Source organism: Cyprinus carpio, chromosome B15, assembly GCF_018340385.1.
Source record: "Cyprinus carpio isolate SPL01 chromosome B15, ASM1834038v1, whole genome shotgun sequence".
Classification (NCBI taxonomy): Eukaryota; Metazoa; Chordata; class Actinopteri; order Cypriniformes; family Cyprinidae; genus Cyprinus; species Cyprinus carpio.
In genome coordinates this window covers 7,960,953-7,984,057 of record NC_056611.1, presented here as the reverse complement: position 1 = coordinate 7,984,057, position 23,105 = coordinate 7,960,953, and the positions used below count along the sequence as shown (strand labels likewise).

General features: G+C 35.4%; 1 protein-coding gene across 2 annotated transcripts in view; it reads left to right on the top strand.

Moving 5' to 3' along the window:
- The window catches only part of dscamb (Down syndrome cell adhesion molecule b), a 142,374-nt gene that overhangs the window by 112,072 nt on the left and 7,197 nt on the right, over positions 1-23,105 (top strand). The window contains exons 12-32 of one of the 2 annotated variants that reach the window (XM_042739094.1): positions 2,964-3,160; positions 5,140-5,236; positions 5,342-5,470; positions 5,874-6,041; positions 6,169-6,239; positions 7,003-7,243; positions 7,455-7,601; positions 9,261-9,416; positions 10,026-10,159; positions 10,780-10,933; positions 11,105-11,222; positions 12,357-12,520; positions 12,668-12,766; positions 13,028-13,216; positions 14,395-14,685; positions 15,302-15,478; positions 15,605-15,635; positions 15,735-15,850; positions 16,226-16,369; positions 18,105-18,302; positions 20,618-20,920. In XM_042739094.1, the coding sequence (XP_042595028.1) occupies positions 2,964-3,160; positions 5,140-5,236; positions 5,342-5,470; positions 5,874-6,041; positions 6,169-6,239; positions 7,003-7,243; positions 7,455-7,601; positions 9,261-9,416; positions 10,026-10,159; positions 10,780-10,933; positions 11,105-11,222; positions 12,357-12,520; positions 12,668-12,766; positions 13,028-13,216; positions 14,395-14,685; positions 15,302-15,478; positions 15,605-15,635; positions 15,735-15,850; positions 16,226-16,369; positions 18,105-18,302; positions 20,618-20,920 (3,324 nt within the window). Of the gene's footprint in view, positions 1-2,963; positions 3,161-5,139; positions 5,237-5,341; positions 5,471-5,873; positions 6,042-6,168; positions 6,240-7,002; positions 7,244-7,454; positions 7,602-9,260; positions 9,417-10,025; positions 10,160-10,779; positions 10,934-11,104; positions 11,223-12,356; positions 12,521-12,667; positions 12,767-13,027; positions 13,217-14,394; positions 14,686-15,301; positions 15,479-15,604; positions 15,636-15,734; positions 15,851-16,225; positions 16,376-18,104; positions 18,303-20,617; positions 20,921-23,105 lie in introns of both variants that reach the window. The other variant, XM_042739093.1, reaches the window with a different exon arrangement.

The following is a 23,105-nucleotide window of genomic DNA, read 5'->3' as shown; positions in this document are numbered from 1 at the left end:
TACAGTAGGTGCTGTTGTATACTTCTGTAAGAGCCACAATTCATTGTCATCTCAGTTTTATTTCAAATAATTGATTTAAAAAGCTGATTTAATAGCAGAATTAACACTACACTACCCATATTCTTAGAGAGAATTCCACCAATCAGAAAAGGCACTGTTACCATGGAAAGTTAGCAGATAGGCTAACATTATTTTTTAATGTAAATAAATATCAGAGTCCACAGCACAACACAACAATATATTTCGAATCACTGTATTACATTATTTCCAGGTAATGAAGGATAAAAACCATTCAGAGTCCATCCTGCTTTAAAGAGCTTGAGCATTTCATAGCATTCAATAAGGACATGCTCATAATATACAGAATATTATTGTGCACTGGTATGGACACTGATATTATAGTATTTATCTTTATAGTTATAATTCCTGTTATGAACAGGCCGCATTAGTCGACAGTTAATAATGAACATTTGATAATAATGTCACTTTCACAAAATTTTTTATTTATTTATTTTTTTTTTTTTTTTTTTTTTTTTTTTTTTCATTTTTAAGTCAAAGTTGAATTAATCTCAAAGCTGGTTTGTTAGTATGTAGAGAAACTAATGGGAAAAAATGCCTAATTAAATAAGGCTGCTGAAAAAGTGGACTGAATTAGTTCAAAATTAGTCTTTCCATATCTTCCGGATCTTGCTTCAGTGCAGGTCTCAACCTCGCATCAGATCTTCAGATAGCACCCTCTGCTAAAGAGCAATAACATTTAGAGAAGGCGGAGAGATATTTTCTTTCTTCTTCTTTTTTTTTTTAATATGCCGTACTTAAAATTCAGTCGTCATGCAAAATAAATCAGCATTCTCTCGTATGGTGCAGCTGCGTGGAGCTTGTGAGTGAATAAGAGATGAGAGTTAAACGTTCACAGGGCTGACTCTGACACTCTCCATCATGTCAACTTCCGCCACTTCACACCGCAATAAGCCACCAAGAGACTGCATGTGTGAGCCCCATTTTCTTTTCCTCCCTGTTTTCTTCAACATTAATGCTGTGGGTGGACTGTACAAAATCACATATCACAGTATGACTACTTATTACAGTCAACATCACAATATTTCTGCTGCAAATTCAACCAAAAAATGCTCAGTTGGGTGTTTGTGAAAGGACTGCAGGAGGTCCATAAGTTGATAAAAAGCTAATAATTAAATCAAATGTAAAATTAAAATAAAGGCAGCTGCACAATTTATTGAATTAAAACTAAAATAGTGATACAGTGTAGTGTAATTATCAAATCAAATGCTGCAAGTTAATTTAATATGTATAATGTTGTTAATTTTATGATTAGAGTTTAAACTAATATAATACAATTACTAGGACTATATAGATGCAGGTCTCTATATAAATTATTTAAAAAAATAATAATATTAATTTACTTAAATTTACTTAAACATTTACTTAAATATTCCATCTGTTTACTTGCATGTCATGTGACCATAAACTAACATCAGAGAACCAATAACATGCAAATGTTTATTTAAATTATTCAAATATTAACTCAAAATCTCATGGATACAAGTAAATACCCTCTTTGGTAAATGCATGTATTTGGAAAATAATAATAAATGTGTAAATGTAATTATCTCATTTGATTATTTATTATTTTTAAATGGAATTTAATGGACACATACCAAAGTCAAAAGACTTAAAAAAAAAAAAAAATATATACAAATATAATTATAAATCTGACAATTCTGATTTCAAATTTTGATGGAATTTGGTTCTGATGGAATTTTGGTTTGAATCTTTTAAATTTAAAAATAAACACAAGGTTTTTGTTTTTTGTAAAAATGTAAATCAAAGTAATGATTATGCAAAATGCATAGAAAATATTACCATTGCCATCAAAGCAAAACAATACATACTGTACTAAATAAATTGATTTATTTTAATTATTATTACTTTTCAACTTTTCATTTAAGTTGGTAAGCTTTTGAAAATGTAGAGATTATTTATTTATTTATTTATTTAAGAGGCATGCAAAATAGAACCAAGTTAAACTGTTTTTTTTTTTTTTTTAGGGGGCATGTCTTGCTGTATATTTTTACATTTCTACATAAAGTCTAACTTACAAAAAGAGGTCCTGATATCCAACTGATACAAACTTACCATCACAAGGTATATACTGTATGATCATAGATCTAGTGCATGATGATTTGGGGACTTTGACATTCCTGCTTCACCGGTGCCAGTATTACTGAGTGAAACAAGCAGAAGAATCTATATGAATAATCAAAGTGTGCTCATCATTTAATCATAGCTATGCCTGCCAGGAAAGAGAGAGAGAGAGAGAGAGAGAGAGAGAGAGAGAGAGAGAGAGAGAGAGAGAGAGAGAGAGACAGACAGATCCCTCACACTGCTTGAGGGTAACAAGGTTTCACACAGGCCTGAGCATGGTCCCGCACCTCTTTTCATGTCTGCGCTTGCTCTGTGAACGTCTTGCCAGTGAACAGTTCAATTTGCTTTCTTTCAGCTCAATTACTTCATATGAGAAGATCTGATAACAGCCCCATTAGAAACAAACTTTTGAAGAAAGGATAACATCTTATTAGAAGACCTATTTATACACAAATTTGAATAAAAATTCTTGTGAAAGATTTTTAGTTGTCAGTTGATATAGTTTGAAATGTTGTAATGTTATTCTACTGTGACCCTTTATAGTGTTTTTGACCCTATTGACTTATTTGATTAATAAATTAGCTTGTTTCTTAGTGAATATATTATGAAAATACTGTATATACAACACACAAAAAAAAATTGATTGGTTTATTATTTAATGAGAATAATGTTGTATGATGGGTGTATAGTATTTCTGTGCTGAGCGTGTGAAAGTATTTGGCTGGGTCGACACTGACGTCAAATATGATTTATTAATATAACATCACAATGTGTCTTTCTCTGTTTGTCCTTGTCTTCAGTTCCTGCCATGATCACATCTTACCCCAACACCACGCGAGCAGAACAGGGTCACATGACTGAGATGAGCTGCACTGCTCACGGTGAAAAGCCCATCAAGGTTCGCTGGGAGAAGGAGTCTCATATCATCAACCCAGACATGAGCCGCTATGTGGTTACTGTGAAGGAAGTGGGAGATGAGGTCATATCCACCCTGCAGGTGAGCAAAGACACCATCTACACTGAGAATGCAATCAATCGCCTCGTTTCATTTACAAGTATTATGTTTTGGGTTGGACTGGATTTGATGTCAGTGACTTGATTTCTTTTCTGTGTAAAATATTATCAACGTTTTGCACAAACTTATTTGTATCCTTATTGTCAACACAAAACTTGCTCTTACAACTCATTTATTTTATGGTAATGTGACCGATTTTCGAGTGGTATTCAATAAGACAAAAACTCACGGCAAAGACTTACATGCTACACATTAAATAATGTGTACTTTGTGTTTTTTTGTTTTGTTTTTTTTATATATGAACTATGCAGTGTGCAACAATTATCTATTCAAATTTAAGTTTAAAGCATTGTTCACATGATCTGTTTGTTTTATATGTTGTATATGTAAATGCTGTATATGTTTTTTTTTTTAACTCAACTATAAAATTATCTCAGAAATACTCTTATTTTTAATCACAGATAATTGGCAGTCCAGTCAAAAAGTGTAAGAGTCAAAAAAGTGATTTATGTGAATACCCAGGATGATATTACGTCCAGTTAATTTTAATACCAGAAGTGGAAGGTCATGTCAAATGCATTGCATTGTGGGATATAGTACCAATATACCAGCAGAAAAATATTGTAGGGGTTACTTTGAAACAATTTTCACTCAGAATTTGCTAGTAAATTTCATAAATAATTACAAAGAAACAGCAAGTAACATGATTTAAAAATATTTAAAAAAGATTGAACTTGTATTTTCTTTTCAAATGTACTCCAACAATCTTTGTTTTATTTTTAACTTATGAATAAAAAAAAATTACAGTGTAGTGGTATGCTGTTTTAAAAATAGCTCAAGCCATGCACAGTACATAAACACAAAAAGCACTAATTTGGTGATGGTTATTTATTTATTTTTTTCAAAATGGCAATATATTTTAAAATCCATAAAATGTAAATGTATAAATAAATCAACAAAAGACATATTTACCTTGTTGTATAAAGAAGCTCTACAAACACTTGATGGTTCCAGTAAGAATTATTCAAAGTTTTGCAGATCTGTGCAACTGTTTGGTTTAACATTGCACAAAAGAATACTCACACATAGTCATTAGTAAGAATGTGTATGTGTGCAGAATTTCTTTTTTTCATATTTGTTTCTGCAAATTCATGAGAAATCAATTGGACACACTGCACGATTTTTGGCTGTCCCAGACAAAAGATTGGCATTGTGAAACAATCGTGGCGATTTCTGTGATCGTGGCTCCTAATCGGTGGTCCTGTGTCGTACAGTGAGAGAGGTTCAAAGACAGCCGTTGTCACAGTCTTGCGACCAAAGATAGCCTACGATAATTTTCTGACAGTGTCAGAAATTCAGCATGATCATCACATGCAGTGTGTTTGCAGTTACGACCCACGTTTACTGACCAACCAGTAAAAATGTGACATGAAATCAACGTGACATGGCGCTAAAACATAAAACTGCTTACCTCAAGCTCTTATTTCTTCCACTTTCACCACTTCCACTTTTATTCAGCACACATAAAAACTACAACTGTCAAAGTGTGATTCATTATGCTCTTTTTGTTTACCAATAGCACATGCTAATGACGTTTTATTCTTCTATAGAAACATGCGTTGTACAGTCTACATGCATGTCACACACAAGTTTATTAGATCCATGTCGCACAGTGTGACCAGCAATGATCTTATAGGATAGCTAAAATCGTGCAGTGTGTAGAAGGCTTTACTGGAGTCATTTGTACACTAATACATATAATCATTCAAATGCAATAGTTCCAAAGACTATACCTGACTCATAAACATCCAAATGAAATGATGAAATTATGTCAAAACAATTCTTATCCATGAACGAATGGAATGTGAACAGCAAAACTTCCAGAGCAATATCCAGTATTCCATAGCATTAACCAAAATGTATCAAATTATCACATTTTGGACATCTGTTTTTTTTCACAGATCTTGCATACCGTCAGAGAAGACTCTGGCTTTTTCTCTTGCATTGCTATTAACTCTTATGGTGAAGATAAAGGAATCATTCAGTTGATAGTACAAGGTAAAGTTGAATTCAAGATGCAATAAATTCTATTCTTGTTTTATTTCATTTTTAATGATCACGTATGTTATTTATTGTCTTATCTCTACCAACATTTTTCCGAAGATCGTCCGGACCCTCCCGAGGTGGAGATCAGAGAGGTAAAGGACCGCACCATCGCGCTTCGCTGGACAATGGGCTTTGATGGCAACAGCCCCATTACAGGATATGACATCAACTATAAAAACAAATCATGTATGAGGTTTTTTTATTTATATATATTCTTGAAGACAAGTATTTTTGATAGAGTAATATATAGGTGTTGTAATGCAGTTATATATATGATGTGTTTCAGAACTGCTAGAAGCTAGTATTTATTAGCCAATCAGCATCTTGGACTGAAACTATCTGTTTTTATGAAAAAAGACGAATAGATATAAAACAAATAGTTTGAGTTAATAAATCAGACTGTTCATCAATGTGCATTTTTTTTTTACATTGGCTAAAATCTGTGTGTCAGTCATACATAGAATGAACTTTGATTGTTACATTGATTTGAAACTTTAAGTGGTTTTGTTGGTTTGTTTTTATTTTTGGTATCTTTTTATATTACTAAATCCTAAACATAGCCTCTTGTGTCACTCTGTATTTCTTTAAGCTCCATGGGCCTCATCTCAAATGACCAAAGACGTCTCCCCTCAGCTGAATCAGGCCACCATCATTGAACTCCACCCTGCTTCCACCTACAACATCCGCATGTTCGCCAAAAACCAGATCGGCGAAAGCAGACCGAGCAATGAGCTGACCATCACCACAGATGAAGCACGTGAGTATTCCTACAACTGAAAACGGTGTGAGCCTTTGTGAGGTTTTTCTATAGTTCTCTGTAGTATCAGACATTTTATTATCTGTGCCGCCACCTAGTGGCTCAGTCCATTATTTTCTCTGTCCAGCACCTGATGGCGCTCCTCAAGAAGTGCAGCTGGAAGCAATCTCATCCCAAAGCATCAAAGTCACATGGAAGGTACAACTGAGGAACCACTTGTGTTGCTATAGTAACCTATGCAAAATTGGAATTTGTGCTGGCTAAATCATGCTACATTTTTGAGGAATATTTTGGGTTTAAGCTATATTAACAGTAGTGGCTTAATGTAAATTATCACAGAAAATTATGTTTAACTACACCCTCTTCAAAATAAAACAAAAATTGAGGTGACAGTGGAGGTATACATATATCAAGGCAGCATTCTGGAGCACCAAAAAGCAAAAATGTAAAGATCATATTTTGTTAAAGCTCTTACATGAGTTCTTTATTAATAATAATAATAATAATAATAATACAATAAAATAAAAAATACAGTATGTATCATTTGTTTTTTATTTTTTTTTTAGTATTTTGTGGGTTATTTTGGGTATGGTTTTGAGTTATTAAAATATTTCAATTGTTTGCTCCAAGGAAATAGGCCACTTCTGTTGTGATGTGTGTGGGGTTTTATTTATTTATTTAACAGAGCCACTAAATGGCCTCTGCCTCACAAACCCATACACTAAAAAAAAATGATGATATTTCCTGTTGGTGAATGAATAGAGTATAGAAATATAGTAAGGAATTGGATGTTGAAACTGTCACAGCAGTTTGTTAAATAAATCTAAAAAGTTAAAAGTGGTTGTAGGTCCCAACACTTTTCCATCACTAGAGAAGTGCTTACTTTAGGAAATTGGAATTCAGCCATGTGTTTGTGAGAATCTAAGAATTTCTGATGTTACAATATCTATTCTTTTTCCAGCCCCCCCTCAAACACTTGCAGAATGGTTTGATCCGAAGCTACCAAGTGTGTTATCGGGAGTTTGGGACAGGGGGCAGCCCACAATACAACACCATCAATGTAGACACCACAGGGGACATTGAAACCCTCACCCTGGATAACCTGAAGAAGTACACCCAGTATGAGGTGCGGGTGCAAGCAGCCAATCGGGCAGGCATGGGTCCCACCTCAGAGGAAATCACCATCACCACGCTAGAGGACGGTTAGTCGCTGTGTTTTCTTAATGCATTTGCATGCTTTGCTTTGTGGCATGAAACCCCAGAGACTTAATTTGAAGCTTAATTAATTAATCACTCTCATCTATTAGCTTGAAATTTTATCTGTAAGATATAGCAATGCACATACATATTTTGTGATTACATGATAGATAATATCACATTTATTGACTAACTCTATTCTATTTTCGTTGGCAGTGCCCAGTCGCCCACCTGAGAACGTTGTGACAACAGCTGCAACCCCTGAGACTATCTCCCTGTCCTGGTCTGCTCTGCCCAAAGAAGCGCTCAACGGCATGCTGCTTGGATATCGTGTCATCTACTGGGCCAACCTACCTGATGGAGGTCAGGCAGGGTTATGACCCTTTCATTTTCTCCAGAGATTTTCTTACTTTTATGCATAATTATTGAAGCACACAGATGTGCCCCCCAGTTTCCCATTCCTAATTCATAGATAAAGATATTTATAGATAGTTTCTATTGTTTTAGTTTACAGAGGCCTGGGTTTCAGTTCCAGGATGTGTCAGCCATTTAGCATCTTAGAATGATTTCTGAAGGATCATGTGTACTGAAGATTGGAATAAGGATTCTGATAATTCACATGAATGAATTTAATTTTAGAATATAGTAAAATAAAATATTATTTAAAATTTAATATGACCTTTTTACTGTATTGTTGAATAATTGCAGCCTCTGTGCCTTCCAACCTTTTGACAAAAACAGTATGTCTATAATGAATTACTTTATGGGTAATATTTTGTAAGAACTTTTAATTGATAATATTTTTGTGACAAAATTACTAATGATGTGCATGCTTACACATCATCAATATGCTTGCAAATAGTTATCAAAAATTTATAATTTTTGCATATACTTTGATATTTATCAAAAGTACTGTAGCAGTGTACCATGGTATAGTGATGGCATCAGGTGGTAATACCATAGTACATTTCAAATTCATACATTCTGCTATTTACATAGTGCTTCAAGGTACTTCAGAGATGTATGTTGTTTGTACAGAGTATCTCCAAAAGACACAAAAATGGGCTTTCATAAGTACATTTTTAATGTCATGAAAATATGATTGATGGTATATAGGATATATGTGCATCTTCTAACGTATATGAAATACTGACCTGTCAGGCACTATACTGTGTTTTAATGACTTACTCATGAACATTATTATAAAGTGATACAGTACATTTTGGACATGCATTATCAATTCAATTGCATTTCTGCCTCAGACCTCTAGAGGGCACGGTGGCTTTGCTTTAGAAGACTGAAAATTACAAAAAAAAAAAAAAACAGGGGACAGTAGATCTACAGTAGAAGCACAATACTTAATGGTGAAATTGGCGACATTTAGATTTACAGTCACTTATTCAGCAAATGCTTTTATCCAAAGTGACTTACAGAGTCATTTCTTGGATGAAGGTGTTACCATTCCTTTGGTGCACCAATTCAAAGAATGTGCCTATCATTTCTATCCACACTGTTTTTACAATGTGCACCACATACTATGGACAGTATGCACATTCCCTGTATACATGCAGTACCTGAATCTCAGTAACAGGGAGCACCATTTTCCAGGCTGGACTGCAGAGCCATTAATAATTGAACTACAATAAGGTATTGATGTACAGATTCAAGGGTGAAAATAAAATTAAAAATGGAGACAGCAGTCTGTATATTTTAGCATTATACGGGACACAGTGACTGATGACTATGCAAAAAGTAATTAATTGTCCATTGCAAATTATAATAAGGGGTAACTCAGATATATAAATCGTTGGTATCTTGGCGAATCTTAGCACATTTTGAGACACTGCTGAAACTCTAAAAAGAGACATGTGAAATTTCTAAGGAGCAAAAAAAAAAAAAAAAAAAAAATGGGGGGGAGGGGGATCATTTAGTGTATGCATAAGTCTCCATTTACTTGCATTTTGATCTAGGAGAAACAGTTGAGCTAATAAAGATCTCATTTGTGTGTTTTTCCCCATTCAGAACTGGGAGAGATCAGGAACATCACAACCACCAAGCCTTCACTAGATTTGGAACGGCTAGAGAAATACACCAACTACAGTATCCAGGTCCTGGCCTTCACTCGAGCTGGAGACGGAGTCCGTAGCGAGCAGATCTACACACGCACCAAAGAGGACGGTGAGACATGTTATTTATTTTACACAAAAGTTATGTGACTCCCCTGTCTCAGTTTAATCTACAGAAACAATAAAACAATTTTCATTTACCAGCCCCAAGTCCATGTTATCAATGGTTATATATTATATATATAAATTATATTTAATACATATTCCCACACTAAAGTCAGTCCCAAAATTGCATACTATTTCATTCTATTACAGTTCTCCAGTGACTGGGAATTGGAGAGAACTGTCAGAGGAAGTAGTTTGTTTGTTACCAATCTTCCATTCTTAATCAATAAGTGAAACAGAACTCAACAAAAACCATTACCAGGAATCCAAAGCAAAATCAGGCTGTTTCAAGTTGACTAGTGGGGTATACTGCCTCAAGTAAGCCATTTGTAGATTGACTCATTTGCTCATTGCACAGATATCTGAACCCAATGACAAAACCAGTATAAATGGAGAGTGGTGATTGGAGTGTTTGGGAAATTGTGTGAAATCACACATCTCAGCTTTCTATGAAGTTAGAATAGAACATCTGTAGGTCACTTCCTTTGTAGCATACAAGGTGTCTTTTCTAGAGCTTCTCCTCAACAAATTGTATTATTTCCCCTGCTAAAACCAGTTCCTGGCCCTCCAGCTGGAGTTAAGGCAGCTGCTTCAACAAGCTCGGTGGTGTTTGTTTCCTGGCTTCCTCCACTCAAACTCAATGGAATCATCCGGAAATACACTGTCTTCTGTTCCAACCCATACCCCACGGTGAGCATATCTGCAGCTCTTTGTGACTTTGCACAGCTCCGCATAGCCCCCCAAACTTAATTATTTAAATTCACCAAAACTGAACAAAACTTAAATTGAATTCTCAGGTATTACGGCAGTGATTCCCTGACCTTGTTCCTGGAGGCTCCATAAGTACACATGTTGGATGTTTCCCTTATCTGACTTATACATTTAAGGTCTTCAAGTCCCTACTAATGAGCTGATGATTGGACCCTGATGTGTAATTAGTTGGATTTGTAGAGTTGAAATGTGTAGAGTTGATGTGCCTCCAGGAACAAGGTTGAGAAACAAGTAAGAGAACACTTTACCATGTAGCTCCTACAAAAAGGCTATGGGTTTGGGATACTTGAATGACCTATTACATTTGCCAATGTAGTTTCAATGTTTATTATTGCTTAATGCATAGAGCTTCATCTTCTTCTTCTTCTTCAATAGTAAGCAAAGTAGAGTATAAATCACAGTGCTTTCTAACAATATATATATATATATATATATATATATATATATATATTATATAATATATATATATATATTATATAATTATATATATATATAATTTTTTTTTTCTCATGAAAACTTTTAATTGGGTATCATTACAGGTGATCAGTGAGTTTGAGGCTGCACCTGATGTTTATTTCCGCCGCTTGACCAACCTGAATCAGAACTGGCAGTACAGCATTTGGGTTGTGGCCGTCACTGCGGCGGGCCGTGGGAATGCCAGTGAAATTATCACCGTAGAGCCCCAAGCTAAAGGTATGCAAGACTGGCTTGTGGCAATCAATCACCGTTTCTGTAACTTTTAGTGTGTGGTAGAAGTATGTGAGTCGGGATACACCATACTGTACATTAACAGAACCAATTTGATATAGAAGAGTTTGTATGAGAGTCTTTGTCCACCATTGTGATGGCATTGTTGGTTTCTAGCCCCTGCACGAATCTTGACGTTCAGCGGCACTGTGACCACCCCCTGGATGAGGGACATTGTCCTTCCATGCAAGGCAGTCGGAGACCCTCCTCCAACCATCAAGTGGCTGAAGGGAAAGTATGTTTGATTTCTATATTCTTAACATTTAGATATATATATATATAGAACATACTTTGCTTTTTCTGTTTTGGCCAGACAAACACTGTTGCACTTGATTATAAATAATAAAAAAATCTTGATAATTTGCTCACCCCCATGTCATCCAAGATGTTCATGTCTTTCTTTCTTCAGTCAAAAAGAACCTTAAAGTTTTTGAGGAAAACATTCCAAGACTTTTTTCCATATAGTGGACTTTAATGGGAGAAAACTGGTTGAAGGTCTAAATTGCAGTTTCAGTGCAGCTTCAAAGGGCTCTACATGATCCCAGCTGATGAAAAATGGTTTTATCTAGTGAAACAATCAGTCATTTTCTAAAGAAATAAACATGTATATACTTTTTAACCACAAATGCTCATATTGCATTAGCTCTGCGATGACTTCACGCATTGTGTATTCAGGTTGGATAGGTCAAGCGAAGTTAGTTCTTTGTCTTTGTATTTCGGTTAAAAAAGGTAGGTAGGGCGAAAAACTCAATTTAATTTTCTCCTCAAACTTCAAAATCGTCTGACATCGTTGTTTTACCAAATTTGTAAAGTGTGTTTGACTTTTTTTTGCAAGTTCACTTTGTAAACACTGGTCTGTACTTGCGCCTAACTCAGGTGTGGCCTTTCCAATGTAACTATGTAATGTGTGAGGTCGAGCTAGTGTAAGATGAGGATTTGTGGTTAAAAAGTATATAGATTTTTCTTTTTTTGGGAAATGAATGATCGTTTCGCTAGATAAGACCCTTATTCCTCGGCTGGGATCGTGTAGGGCCCTTTGAAGCTGCACTGAAACTGCAATTTTGATCTTCAACCCGTTGGCTCCAATTGGAATCCACTACATGGAGAAAATCATTGAATGTTTTCCTTAAAATTTCTTTTTAACTGAAGAAAAAAGACATGAACAACTTGGATGACATGGGGGTGAGTAAATTATCAGGAAATGATTATTCTGGAAGTGAACTAATCCTTTAATAATATAGTCATTTTGTAAGTCTTGTCAAACTGTTTTCATTTAATAAAGACACCAGAAGTGCAGTGTCTGCAAACACCTGATGAATTCATTCTTGTGAATCATACTTGCTATGAAACTGATAATGTTTTCATACAGTAATGGGACACCAGCTCCGGTTTCAATCGATGGTCGCCGCAGTGCTCACAGCAATGGCAGCTTTGTTATTCGCACCGTCAAAGCAGAGGACTCTGGGTACTACAGATGTGTTGCCAGTAACAACTGGGGTTCGGATGAGATCATGCTAAACCTTCAGGTCCAAGGTATGTATGACATCAGATAATAAAAAAAAAATCTTCATGGGGAAATCTATGAAATGGCTGGATTGCATCCTTGAAAATTCACTGAACAATGTGACTGCTCCTTTAGTAGCTGACACTGTTTTTGTGTTCGATCTCAAAATGTTTCAGTACCTCCGGACCAACCACGCCTCACAGTGACCAAAACCACAACCACCTCTATCACACTGTCCTGGATCCCTGGAGACAATGGAGGAAGCTCCATCAGAGGTTAGACTGCACAGATATTTATATTCCATATATTCATCCACTTTTTTTCCACTGTGTGACAAATATGGAACACTATCCACCTAGACCTGTCAAATGCTCTAAACTGAGATTTATTTCACACACTGTAATATTTTAATAAACTTGAAGGTCAGGTTTGTATAGTAGGTGCTCTGTATCAATTTACAGCGCCCATAAAAGTGAATAAAATTAAGTGTGGCATTTGGGGTTTATTTTAAAAGTGGTGTGGTGTTCTTTGTTCAGGCTACATTCTGCAGTTCTCTGAGGATAACAGTGAAGAGTGGGGCAGTTTCTCCATCAGCCCCAGTGAGCGGTCTTACCGTCTAGAAAACCTGAAGTGCGGTACATGGTACAAATTTACTTTGACTGCACAAAATGCAGTTGGACCTGGACGCATCAGTGAAATCATTGAAGCTAAAACCCATGGGAAAGGTATGAATATTTTATAATATATAGTTATTTATGCTCATCACTAGTGGCTAAAATTCATGACTACTGAATAACTGAATGGTAGCCTCACTGAATTGTAACCTGCTGCTGATGCAAAGCAGGCTATGAGCAATTATGAGCGAGGTGTACAAAAACCTCTTTGAAATAAAACCACTTGTTTATAATACAGTTTTGATTGGCGTGTTTACATACAAGTTGAAACATGTTAGGAGATCATGTTAAAGTTTGGTCCTTTTCTTATGAATGGCCATTAACTAAATCTGAGAACACTATTTTTTTAAAAACATAATGAATAAAAATGTGTGAATTAGTGGCCATTAATTCATGATGAATGTTTTACATGTTTTACTGAAACAGTATGTTAGCATGCTATTCCGATTATAGCCATGATTTGCTACTTGCTAATTAATGTGGAGAGTCATTCTTATTCCAGATTACATTTAATAAGACAAACTTGTATGCACCCCTGAGCATGTCATCAGTACTTTTGTCTGTTTTCCTCGAATGTGTATACTGTGTCTGCTTTTAATTTATTTCTAGGAGTTAACTAGCATACAGACATGGGATGTGTCCGAAATCACCCACTATACCCTTACATAGTGCACCATTTGTGTCACAACCATTTTGTAGTGGTGTCCAAAACCTAGTGGACATTATTAAATCCACTAATTCGGTCCTATAATGCACTGCAATAACTCTAGTGTCACCTGTGGTGCACTGTAATAGAGTACCACCAATGTACTCTTCCATACTGGTGTAAGTTCATTTTATTTAGTTAATAGTTAAATTGAGATTATGCAAGCTAGTTGTCAACTGATTATTAAAGCAGCAAGTAGAAAATATGCAGACCTTCCAGCTCACTTAGTGTCTAGTTTTGCTGACTTGTTTTCATTCTCTCTTTAAAGTGAGCTATATTAGTGGAGTAATGTAGGGAATAGTCAATGAGTGTAGTGGGGCAATTTCCGACACACCAATGTCCTACTTCTTATTTTGGTTTCATGGGATTGTTGATCTTGGATTGTTAAGTCATTTAAATAAAACGGCCTGCTAAATAACTTCTTAGGCCATAGATTTGATCATTAATTATCATTTGCAATCAAAGATTGACAGTTTTCTCTAACTTCTGAGTTATATTATCTCTCACTTCTCCACATTATCAGAGCCACAGTTCGCCAAAGATCATGAGCTTTTCTCAAGTATCAACTCTACGCGTGTGGAGCTCAACCTCATTGGCTGGAACAATGGCGGATGTCCGATCGACTCCTTCACACTGGAATATCGACCGGTGGACACAACGAAATGGACCATGGTGAAGCGAGATTCTCTCACCAAGAACCACATTCTCTATGACCTGCAGGAGGCCACCTGGTACGAGCTCCAGATGAGAGTGGGCAACAGTGCAGGAACAGCAGAGAAGAAGGTTCTGTTCGCCACTCTAAACATGGATGGCAGTGAGTACTAGATCTAATAATACCACACAGGGTCGAAATCAATGTGGTCTCAGTTCAGTCTTTGGAAGCAGTTGCTTAGATGAATTAACCAGCAAGACTTCCAGCTAACATAAGATCTTGTTGTCTAACCAGCACTTTTTTAGTGCTGTCAAACGTGATTAATCGCATCCAAAATAAAAGTATTTGTTTACATAATATATATGTGTGTGTGTGTGTGTGTGTGTGTGTGTGAGTTTTTTTTATGTGTTTAATGTGTATGTTTTTTGTTTATATATTAAGTAATTTATATATAATATAAATATATACATGTAAATATCTTTTAAATATACCTGTATACTGTACGTGTGTATGTATATATACATAATAAATATACACAGTATGCAAACCTATATTATGTAAACAAAAACTTTTATTTTGGATGTGATTAATCATTTGACAGCACTACACTTTTTGCTGGAGAACAGTATGGCGATGTTAACTTAGACCAGCACTAAATCAACACTAACCACCATAAACCAGTAGAAATGAACTAAGAATCGAATCAATCAAAACTTGGTTTTGACCAGACTTTTAAAAATCAAACTCATCCCTCAGCTTCTCGATCTTCTATCTCCAGGCACAATTTCTCCATTGCCAAAGACTGTGGACCCCAGCCAGGAGAATAGGCAGGGCAATGAGGGACTTAAAATGATGGTAACAATCATCTGCATTCTGGTGGCAATTTCCATGGTCTTCATTGTTCTTCTGGTATTAAGGAGGAGAAGAAGAGAGCAAAGGCTCAAGAGATTACGAGGTGTGTGGACAGATGCTGTATCTGGTGAACAGAACATCATACCTACTTGATGATACTCTGATTCATTTCTTAATATCAAACAGTATTTTGCAATTCATATCTTTTTAATTTCTCTTTATTCAACAGATGCAAAGAGCCTGGCAGAGATGCTAATGAGGTAGATTACAATAGTAATAGTATTGGCCTATAAATCAGTGCACTTTGTCATAAAGCAGCGCATGTAATTATTTTATGTTGTTTGGATATGTATCTCCAGTAAAAATGCACGTACACCAGACACTGTGAACAAGCAGCAGCAGACTCTGAGGATGCACATCGATATCCCACGTGCTCAGCTACTCATCGAGGAGAGAGACACTATGGAGACAATCGGTAAGAGACCATTGTGTAACATTAGTAGTTTACCTTTCCCTAAAGGCCCTGATATCCTTCAAGCGGAATTGAAGACCGAACTGGTGTGACAATTTCCCCAGAAAATCAGGCCAAAACAACGTTTGTTTGCAGTTAATTTGGGAGTTTGAAACTGGAAAGGTTTGTGTGTTAAAAACTCTCAAAACTTGTCTTGTACTGTTTGTGCTAGCATGAATGATACCACCTCAAATCACGTGGCTTGTTAAGCAGAGGTGTGCTATTACTTTTCTTTAGCAATGCAAAAAAAAAGCCAATAACATCCACCACTCAGAAACAGTATATAGCTTGATGGTGATCTTCTCTACTTTAATTAACCTGTTTGCCTCTGTCTTTCAGATGACCGCTCCACAGTGCTGTTGACGGACAATGACTTTGGAGAAACATCTAAACAGAAGTCCTCAACCGTCACCCATACAGTACATTACCAGTCTCTGTCTCAGGCCACTGGACCCCTAGTAGACGTGTCTGACGCTAGACCTGGTACAAGTAAGAACTGAACTAGTCTGCTTGGTTATGTTGATGTCATAACTTCTCATAAAGCTGCCTATTTGTTTAGATGACTTAATAGAAACAAGGTTAGTTATACACTGTGTTTGACATTCATTGAAAGTAACATAAAAAAAATATTTGTAATTTTTTTTTTAGTATTTTCAGTGGGCAGAAATTCATAATAATTATCGCGTAAATATCAATTAGTGCAATGAAATTATCTCAAAATACAAAATAAAAAAATATATATATTATTGAACAAAAATATATTCCATTGATTTTCCTGGGGTGAAAAAAAGTTACATTTCAGGTGTCCGGTCACTTTTGACCGTGAAGATCACCAGTGTGACTCCCAAATGAGGAGCACCAGTGCAGATACCCCAATGAAATATTACTCCAGACCAGTAAACTTATAAGTACTTATTTTATATTTTACTTGAGTAAAAATAAAGCTTCTTTTTGAACATGCTTACGTATTAAAAATAAAAGTACTGAATGGTACATAGTATAATATATAGTATAAATCCCCAGTACTGTCTTACTAATTATAGGAAAATATTTTTTTTTTTTTTTTTTTTTTTTGTAATCAAAGATCTTTGTGCAGTAGTGATATGGAACTGTAATGCAATCAAGACATGGTATTAATCATCATCTTAGAATTTTTAAAGTTGAACTGGATACCTCAATGTATTAGATTAATGTATTGTCCTATGCACCTCTTGCCTGTCCGTTATCCTGAATAATCATCATAAACATGCATTCATTTCACATCATGCCATTGAGTATGACCTAAAAGAATATTGAGGTTGCCTCTATCCAGTCCTATGATTTGAATAACATGTACAGCACATGAATGGTTTAACTGAAGAGGAGCATTTCTCTGACACAGGTCGTGATTACAATCATTGATGATTCAGGTGGATTCGCCAGCATTGACTTAAAAAAGTAGTTTACCCAAAAATGAAAATTCTGTCATGTTCACCCTCATGTCATTCAAAACCATGACTTTTTTATGGAGTTCCAAATGTGTAAAAGAACAACTTTTAAAATGCTAATTATTTTACCAAAATAAGAAGGATCATACAAAATGCATGTTATTGTTTATTAAGTACTGACCTGAATAAGATATTTCACATAAAAGATGTTTACATATATAGTCCACAAGAGAAAGTAATAGTTGAGTTTATAAAAATGACCCCTTTTAAAAAGTTTTCATCTCCTTGATTCTTAATACTGTGTTGTTTTTGATTTTTTGATTTTGATTTTTTTAGTGATAGTTGTTTATGAGTCCCTTGCTTGTCTTGAACAGTTAAATTTCCTTGCTGTTCTTCAGAAAAATCCTTCAGGTCCAACAAATTCTTTGGTTTTCCAGCATTTTTGTGTATTTGAACCCTTTTCAACCGTTATTTTCTCTTGTGGACTATACATCTTATGTGAAATGTATTATTCAGGTTAGTACTAAATGAAGAATAACATGCATTTTATATGATCCCTCTTATTTTGGATAAATAATTAACATTTTGCAGATTTTTCAAGCTGTATGTAAACTTCTGTCTTCAACTTTATATCTGGCATAACAAAGCACCACGGTTTCATCATCTGATACCATCACTACACCATAGTATAACCACAGTAGTTTTTCATAAAGGAGGACAGAGATTTGGTTCACTTTACACTGGTCACTTTGTGCCGTATTAACGTATACTGTATGTCTCTGTTTCCTCAGACCCCACTGCCCGTCGCACAGCTAAAGCAGGTCCCGCCACACGCAGTCGATACGCCAGCCAGTGGACCCTGAACCGACCACACCCTCCCGTCTCCTCACACACCCTCACTACTGACTGGAGGCTTCCCACACCCCGCGCCACGGGCTCAGTGGACAAAGAGAGTGACAGTTATAGTGTCAGTCCCTCTCAGGACACAGGTAACAGCCAACTGTTTCAGTTAAAGAAATCATGCATGAAATAATAAATGGAACTTTTGTAATAGTTCGATGTTCTATGAAAACACACTGTAACATTCAGACATGGAAATATGTGGCTCTTAATACATTTCTGCAACACTGTTTTCACGTCCCTTACTGCACGGTTCGAGGCAGTTTCAAACATCCAGTGAGTGGCGCTAAAACTCAGGTTCAATATGTGACCCTGGCACGTTTTTGTTATGTTGACATAGGTACGCATTGCTGTGTTTTTATTATGTTGCTTCAGGTACGTATACGGTGGTTGATAATTCAAATATCCAGGGAGTGTTTCTAAAAGTTAATGCTCTATCGCAGTGGTTCTCAAACTGGGGTACGCATACCCCTGGGGGTACGGGAGGTGACGGAGGGGGTACCCGAACAAAATTCTGAGTTTTGACATTCATTTAATTCTACCCCTACTTAAAGTAACATTAAAACCGAACATGTATTTCTGACAAGCAAAATGCCACTTCTAATGTATAAACAGAAAAATGTGAGTGCTATAAATGGTCAAATTCCTGATATCCAATCAGCTTCCCTTATCTTTTGCAGTCAAAACTGACTGCATCCACACTAGCAGCGTGCATGTGATAGGATGCCCGCTGAATATGCTGCTTTAGCAAATCACGCTGCTGTTCAATGTTTCTTTAAAGTAGATCTTCACTTATAGCAAATATTGACATGGACTGAGATCGATTTAAACTCTCTTTGATACAGACACAATCTGTGTGTGTTTTTGTTTTCATGTTTATTAAGATACGAGCAAAAATGCAAATTTCCCTGAATATCCAAAAGAGGCAAAAGTGCCATTAATTTTTACAACAGTTCAACATAAAGAAAAAGCAAGTAATAAGTGAACATTTTACATTTTAAATGTAGCCTACATTTTAAACAGAATATTGTCATGTTTGTTCTATTTTGCAACAAATAATAATAGTTCCAACAAAATCTGTATCATCTGGTGGCGTCTCCAAGCAACATACAGTGGTGTTTCATTAGTGAACGAATCTGCGCCTTTGAACAATTTGGAGAGTCAGTGATTAATAACCCATTCATAACTACAGCATTTGGCTTCGTTACTGAATGAACGAATGAATGAATGATGCGACGCCTGGCTCATTAAGACAACGACTTGCTGCCACCTATTGGTGGTTTTATTTTTAAATCTACAAGTATCACTTCGATTTGCCATCATTTATTGCTTTATTTATTATATTAATAATACACTTAAAGGAATGTTAAGAATATGACATAAAACATGACATACAATTAATAAGGATAAAAAATATTTGCCTCTATAAAGGTAAAAATTGCATCTTTAAATCAATTTAAGGGGGCAAATATTGTCCTTTAATAGAAAAGGTGCGGTCTAAGTGGAAGAGAGGGGGTACGCAAAAGAATGTTAAATGCCCCAGGGGGTACGCCGCTGTAAAAAGTTTGCAAACCACTGCTCTATCGTGTTGGAAATATCACCTACACCAAACCCAACCCTAAACCTACCCAATACAACAAAAACAGATTTGCTTATGCAACCGTGCCATTTTAACTTACTTATATGCAGGTTTGAACTGTTTTGTGGAACCGTAGATTCACAGGATTCGTACCCAAGCTCTTCACCTCTCAAGTCGAACGCCATACTGCGTGAGCTACTGAACAAACCTACTGAATATAAAATTCATAACATGATATTACTTAAGTAACTGTGCAACATTTAGGCTTTATTTATTGAAGCTGTGGTCCAGCAAATCATACTTTGTGAGAAAAGGAATAAAAGTTTCCTGAGTTTTACTGCCTCTACTGTTTATTTGAACTGGAAACTGCAGCATTTCATTCTGTATGTATAGGTACATTTTTTCAGTTTTCCAGAAATGCATTTAGAAGCACATTTTCCAATGAGCCTATGTTGCAAAATTCCCTCTCCAGTCCATAAAGAGCATAGTTTTGTTTGAAAATCTTTGTTTAGATTACGATAACACATGACCATCCATATTTACATGTTAACGTAAATAAAAAAAAAATTTAAGTATTCAGGTCTGAATCATTTTTTTCCATCCATTGAAAACAAACCTTTCGTGGAAGCACAGATGTGCTTGTGTGAAAGCATGATCGGCCGTCCATTTAACACATTTGATGTGCTCTATGTATGTCCATTGATCAGTCTTTATAGTATGTGACTAAAAGCCTAAATTAAACATTAAAGTATATAAATCACATATAAAGTGATAATGTGACAAAAGCTTTGTGAAATATAAAGCCATGTGCATTCTCTCTCACAGATCGTGCTCGCAGCAGTATGGTGTCTACAGAAAGTGCCTCCTCCACGTACGAGGAGTTAGCCCGTGCTTACGAACATGCTAAGATGGAGGAACAGCTGCGACACGCTAAGTTCACGATCACAGAATGTTTCATCTCAGACACATCCTCCGAACAGATGACGGCCGGCACCAATGACTACACAGACAGCCTGACGTCCAGCACGCCGTCAGAGTCAGGCATCTGCAGATTCACAGCTTCCCCACCCAAACCACAAGACGCCAGCCGGGTCATGAACATGGCCGTGCCCAAAGCACACAGACCCGGTAAGACCTGGCTACAAATACGGGGAAGGGTCAACTTGCCTAGATTCCAGTTCAAACAAAATTCTCAAACTGACACTGCTGTATCAAAATGAAGCTCAGTAAGAACTCTCTAGTGTGTAGGCATCTTTAGAACAGCAACACCAGTGTGCATATTCAGTACACACATACACCAATCCTGTTTATTAGTAAATGATGTGAAAAGACCTTCTTGATCGCTATTTTTATCTATAAATTCATTACAATGGAATGGTATTTCCACTCTTTGTATGGTGGAGTTTAATTAACATTGAATCTGTACATTTTTTTTTTAAATATCCCCTATGTGCAAAACACTGTTGAAGTACTTTTTCTTTGCTAATTGAAAAAGATAGGGAGGAACTTTAGGAATTGAATCAGGAATCGATTGGATTGATAAAAGTGAGAGTTACAGAGGAGGAATTATGGAAATGTATGTTGTGTGAAAATAAATTAAGGGAGTGTCATTTTCACATTAGAATTTACTTTGTGAAGACTATTGCATGTAAAAGTTTATGTACACTTCTGGTCAAAAGTTATTAAGATACCTTTCAAGGAAATCCAAAGTTCACCGAAGCTGCATTTATTTAATGAAAAAAAAAACAGTAAAATTTAAATATTGCAAAATACTATTACAATTTAAAATAAAGTTTTCTATTTAAATACATTTTAAAATGTTTTTTTTTTTTTTGTGGAAATTTTGATAAACTACCATTTAATGTCTTTAAAAAGTAAAAAAATAATTAAGAATTTTTAAAAGTGTTACATTTGATTTAGCATGGATGCATTCAACTGAATAAAAGTGATAGTAAAAACTAGGGGTGGGACACTATATTGATATGACGATATATCGTTGTCCTTCTCCATGCGAAACCAGAATCGATATCTGGTGCCAAATATCGATATTTTACTACAGTACAATACAATACTACGATAAGGCGCTCTATATAGATTTCCCTGCTCCCAGCATCTAAAAAATATGTGGAAATTGTGGCCGCGCCATTTCCACCTTCTTTCCAAAGCGCTCTGAGCAACCATAAACTACGTTCTCTATGAAGATGAGGAACTGAAGGATAAACAGATTTCAAGCCACTGTATAAGGTCCTGTATGAGAAAGCCCTACAGGTAAATTTTAAAATGGACCAGGTTTATATATAGGCTATATACAGTATAAGCAGTTAAATGTGTTGGTTTACACACAAAGAAAACTGTAAGCTTTCAATAAGTCCAAGAATAAAATGATTAATTTCCTTAGCATGTTAAATTTGATTTACAGAACTTTTGTGTTGTTTTCTAACAGTTTGGACTTGAATAAAGAGGGAAAATTTGCACTTAACCTTATCACAGGCATTTTGTTTTCATAGTTAGACAGATATCATGATGTATCATGTTAGAATTGTCTTGCAATATAGCGATTATCGCAGAATCACTGTATCATTATATTATCATATCGTGAGCCATGTATCTCATTCATATTGTATCGTGAGGTACCTTGCGATCCCCCCCCCCCCCCCCTAGTAAAAACATTTTCTATTTCAAATAAATGGTATACTTTTGAACTTTCTATTCATCATAGAATGTAGAAAAAATGTAGCATGGTTTCCGCAAAAATATTAAGCAACAAAAAATGCACCAAATCGGCACATTAGAATTATTCCTGAAGAAAAATAATTCCTTTGTCATCACAGGAATAAATTTATATATAAAATAAGTATATAAATTTTTACATTTAAAAAATATTTTGCTATATTATCAGGGGTGCACATAATTTTTTCATCCTGGTTCTCATAAGAGAACCTGGAGATTTGGTTTTGTCCTCACAGAGAATATAGCATGACCCATTAAATATAACTATAAAAAATTAATTAATAATAGTTATAATATTATTGCACCTTATTTAGTTCGTTTTTTAAATAAAATAATAAACTAAATAATAATGTGTGATAATATTATTAAAAATAAAAGGTAGGCCTAGTATTAAATACAAATACAATTATTTTACAAAAAAACTTAAAAATAAAATGCTTATATTTACTACTACTTTCTTTGTTTGCCTATTTAAGAAGAATTGCTTTATGTATTCCCCAGTTGTAAGTCGCTTTGGATAAAAGCATCTAAAAAACAAAACAAAAAAAAACATCATTTTCAAACATGGGATAGCCTAGATTTA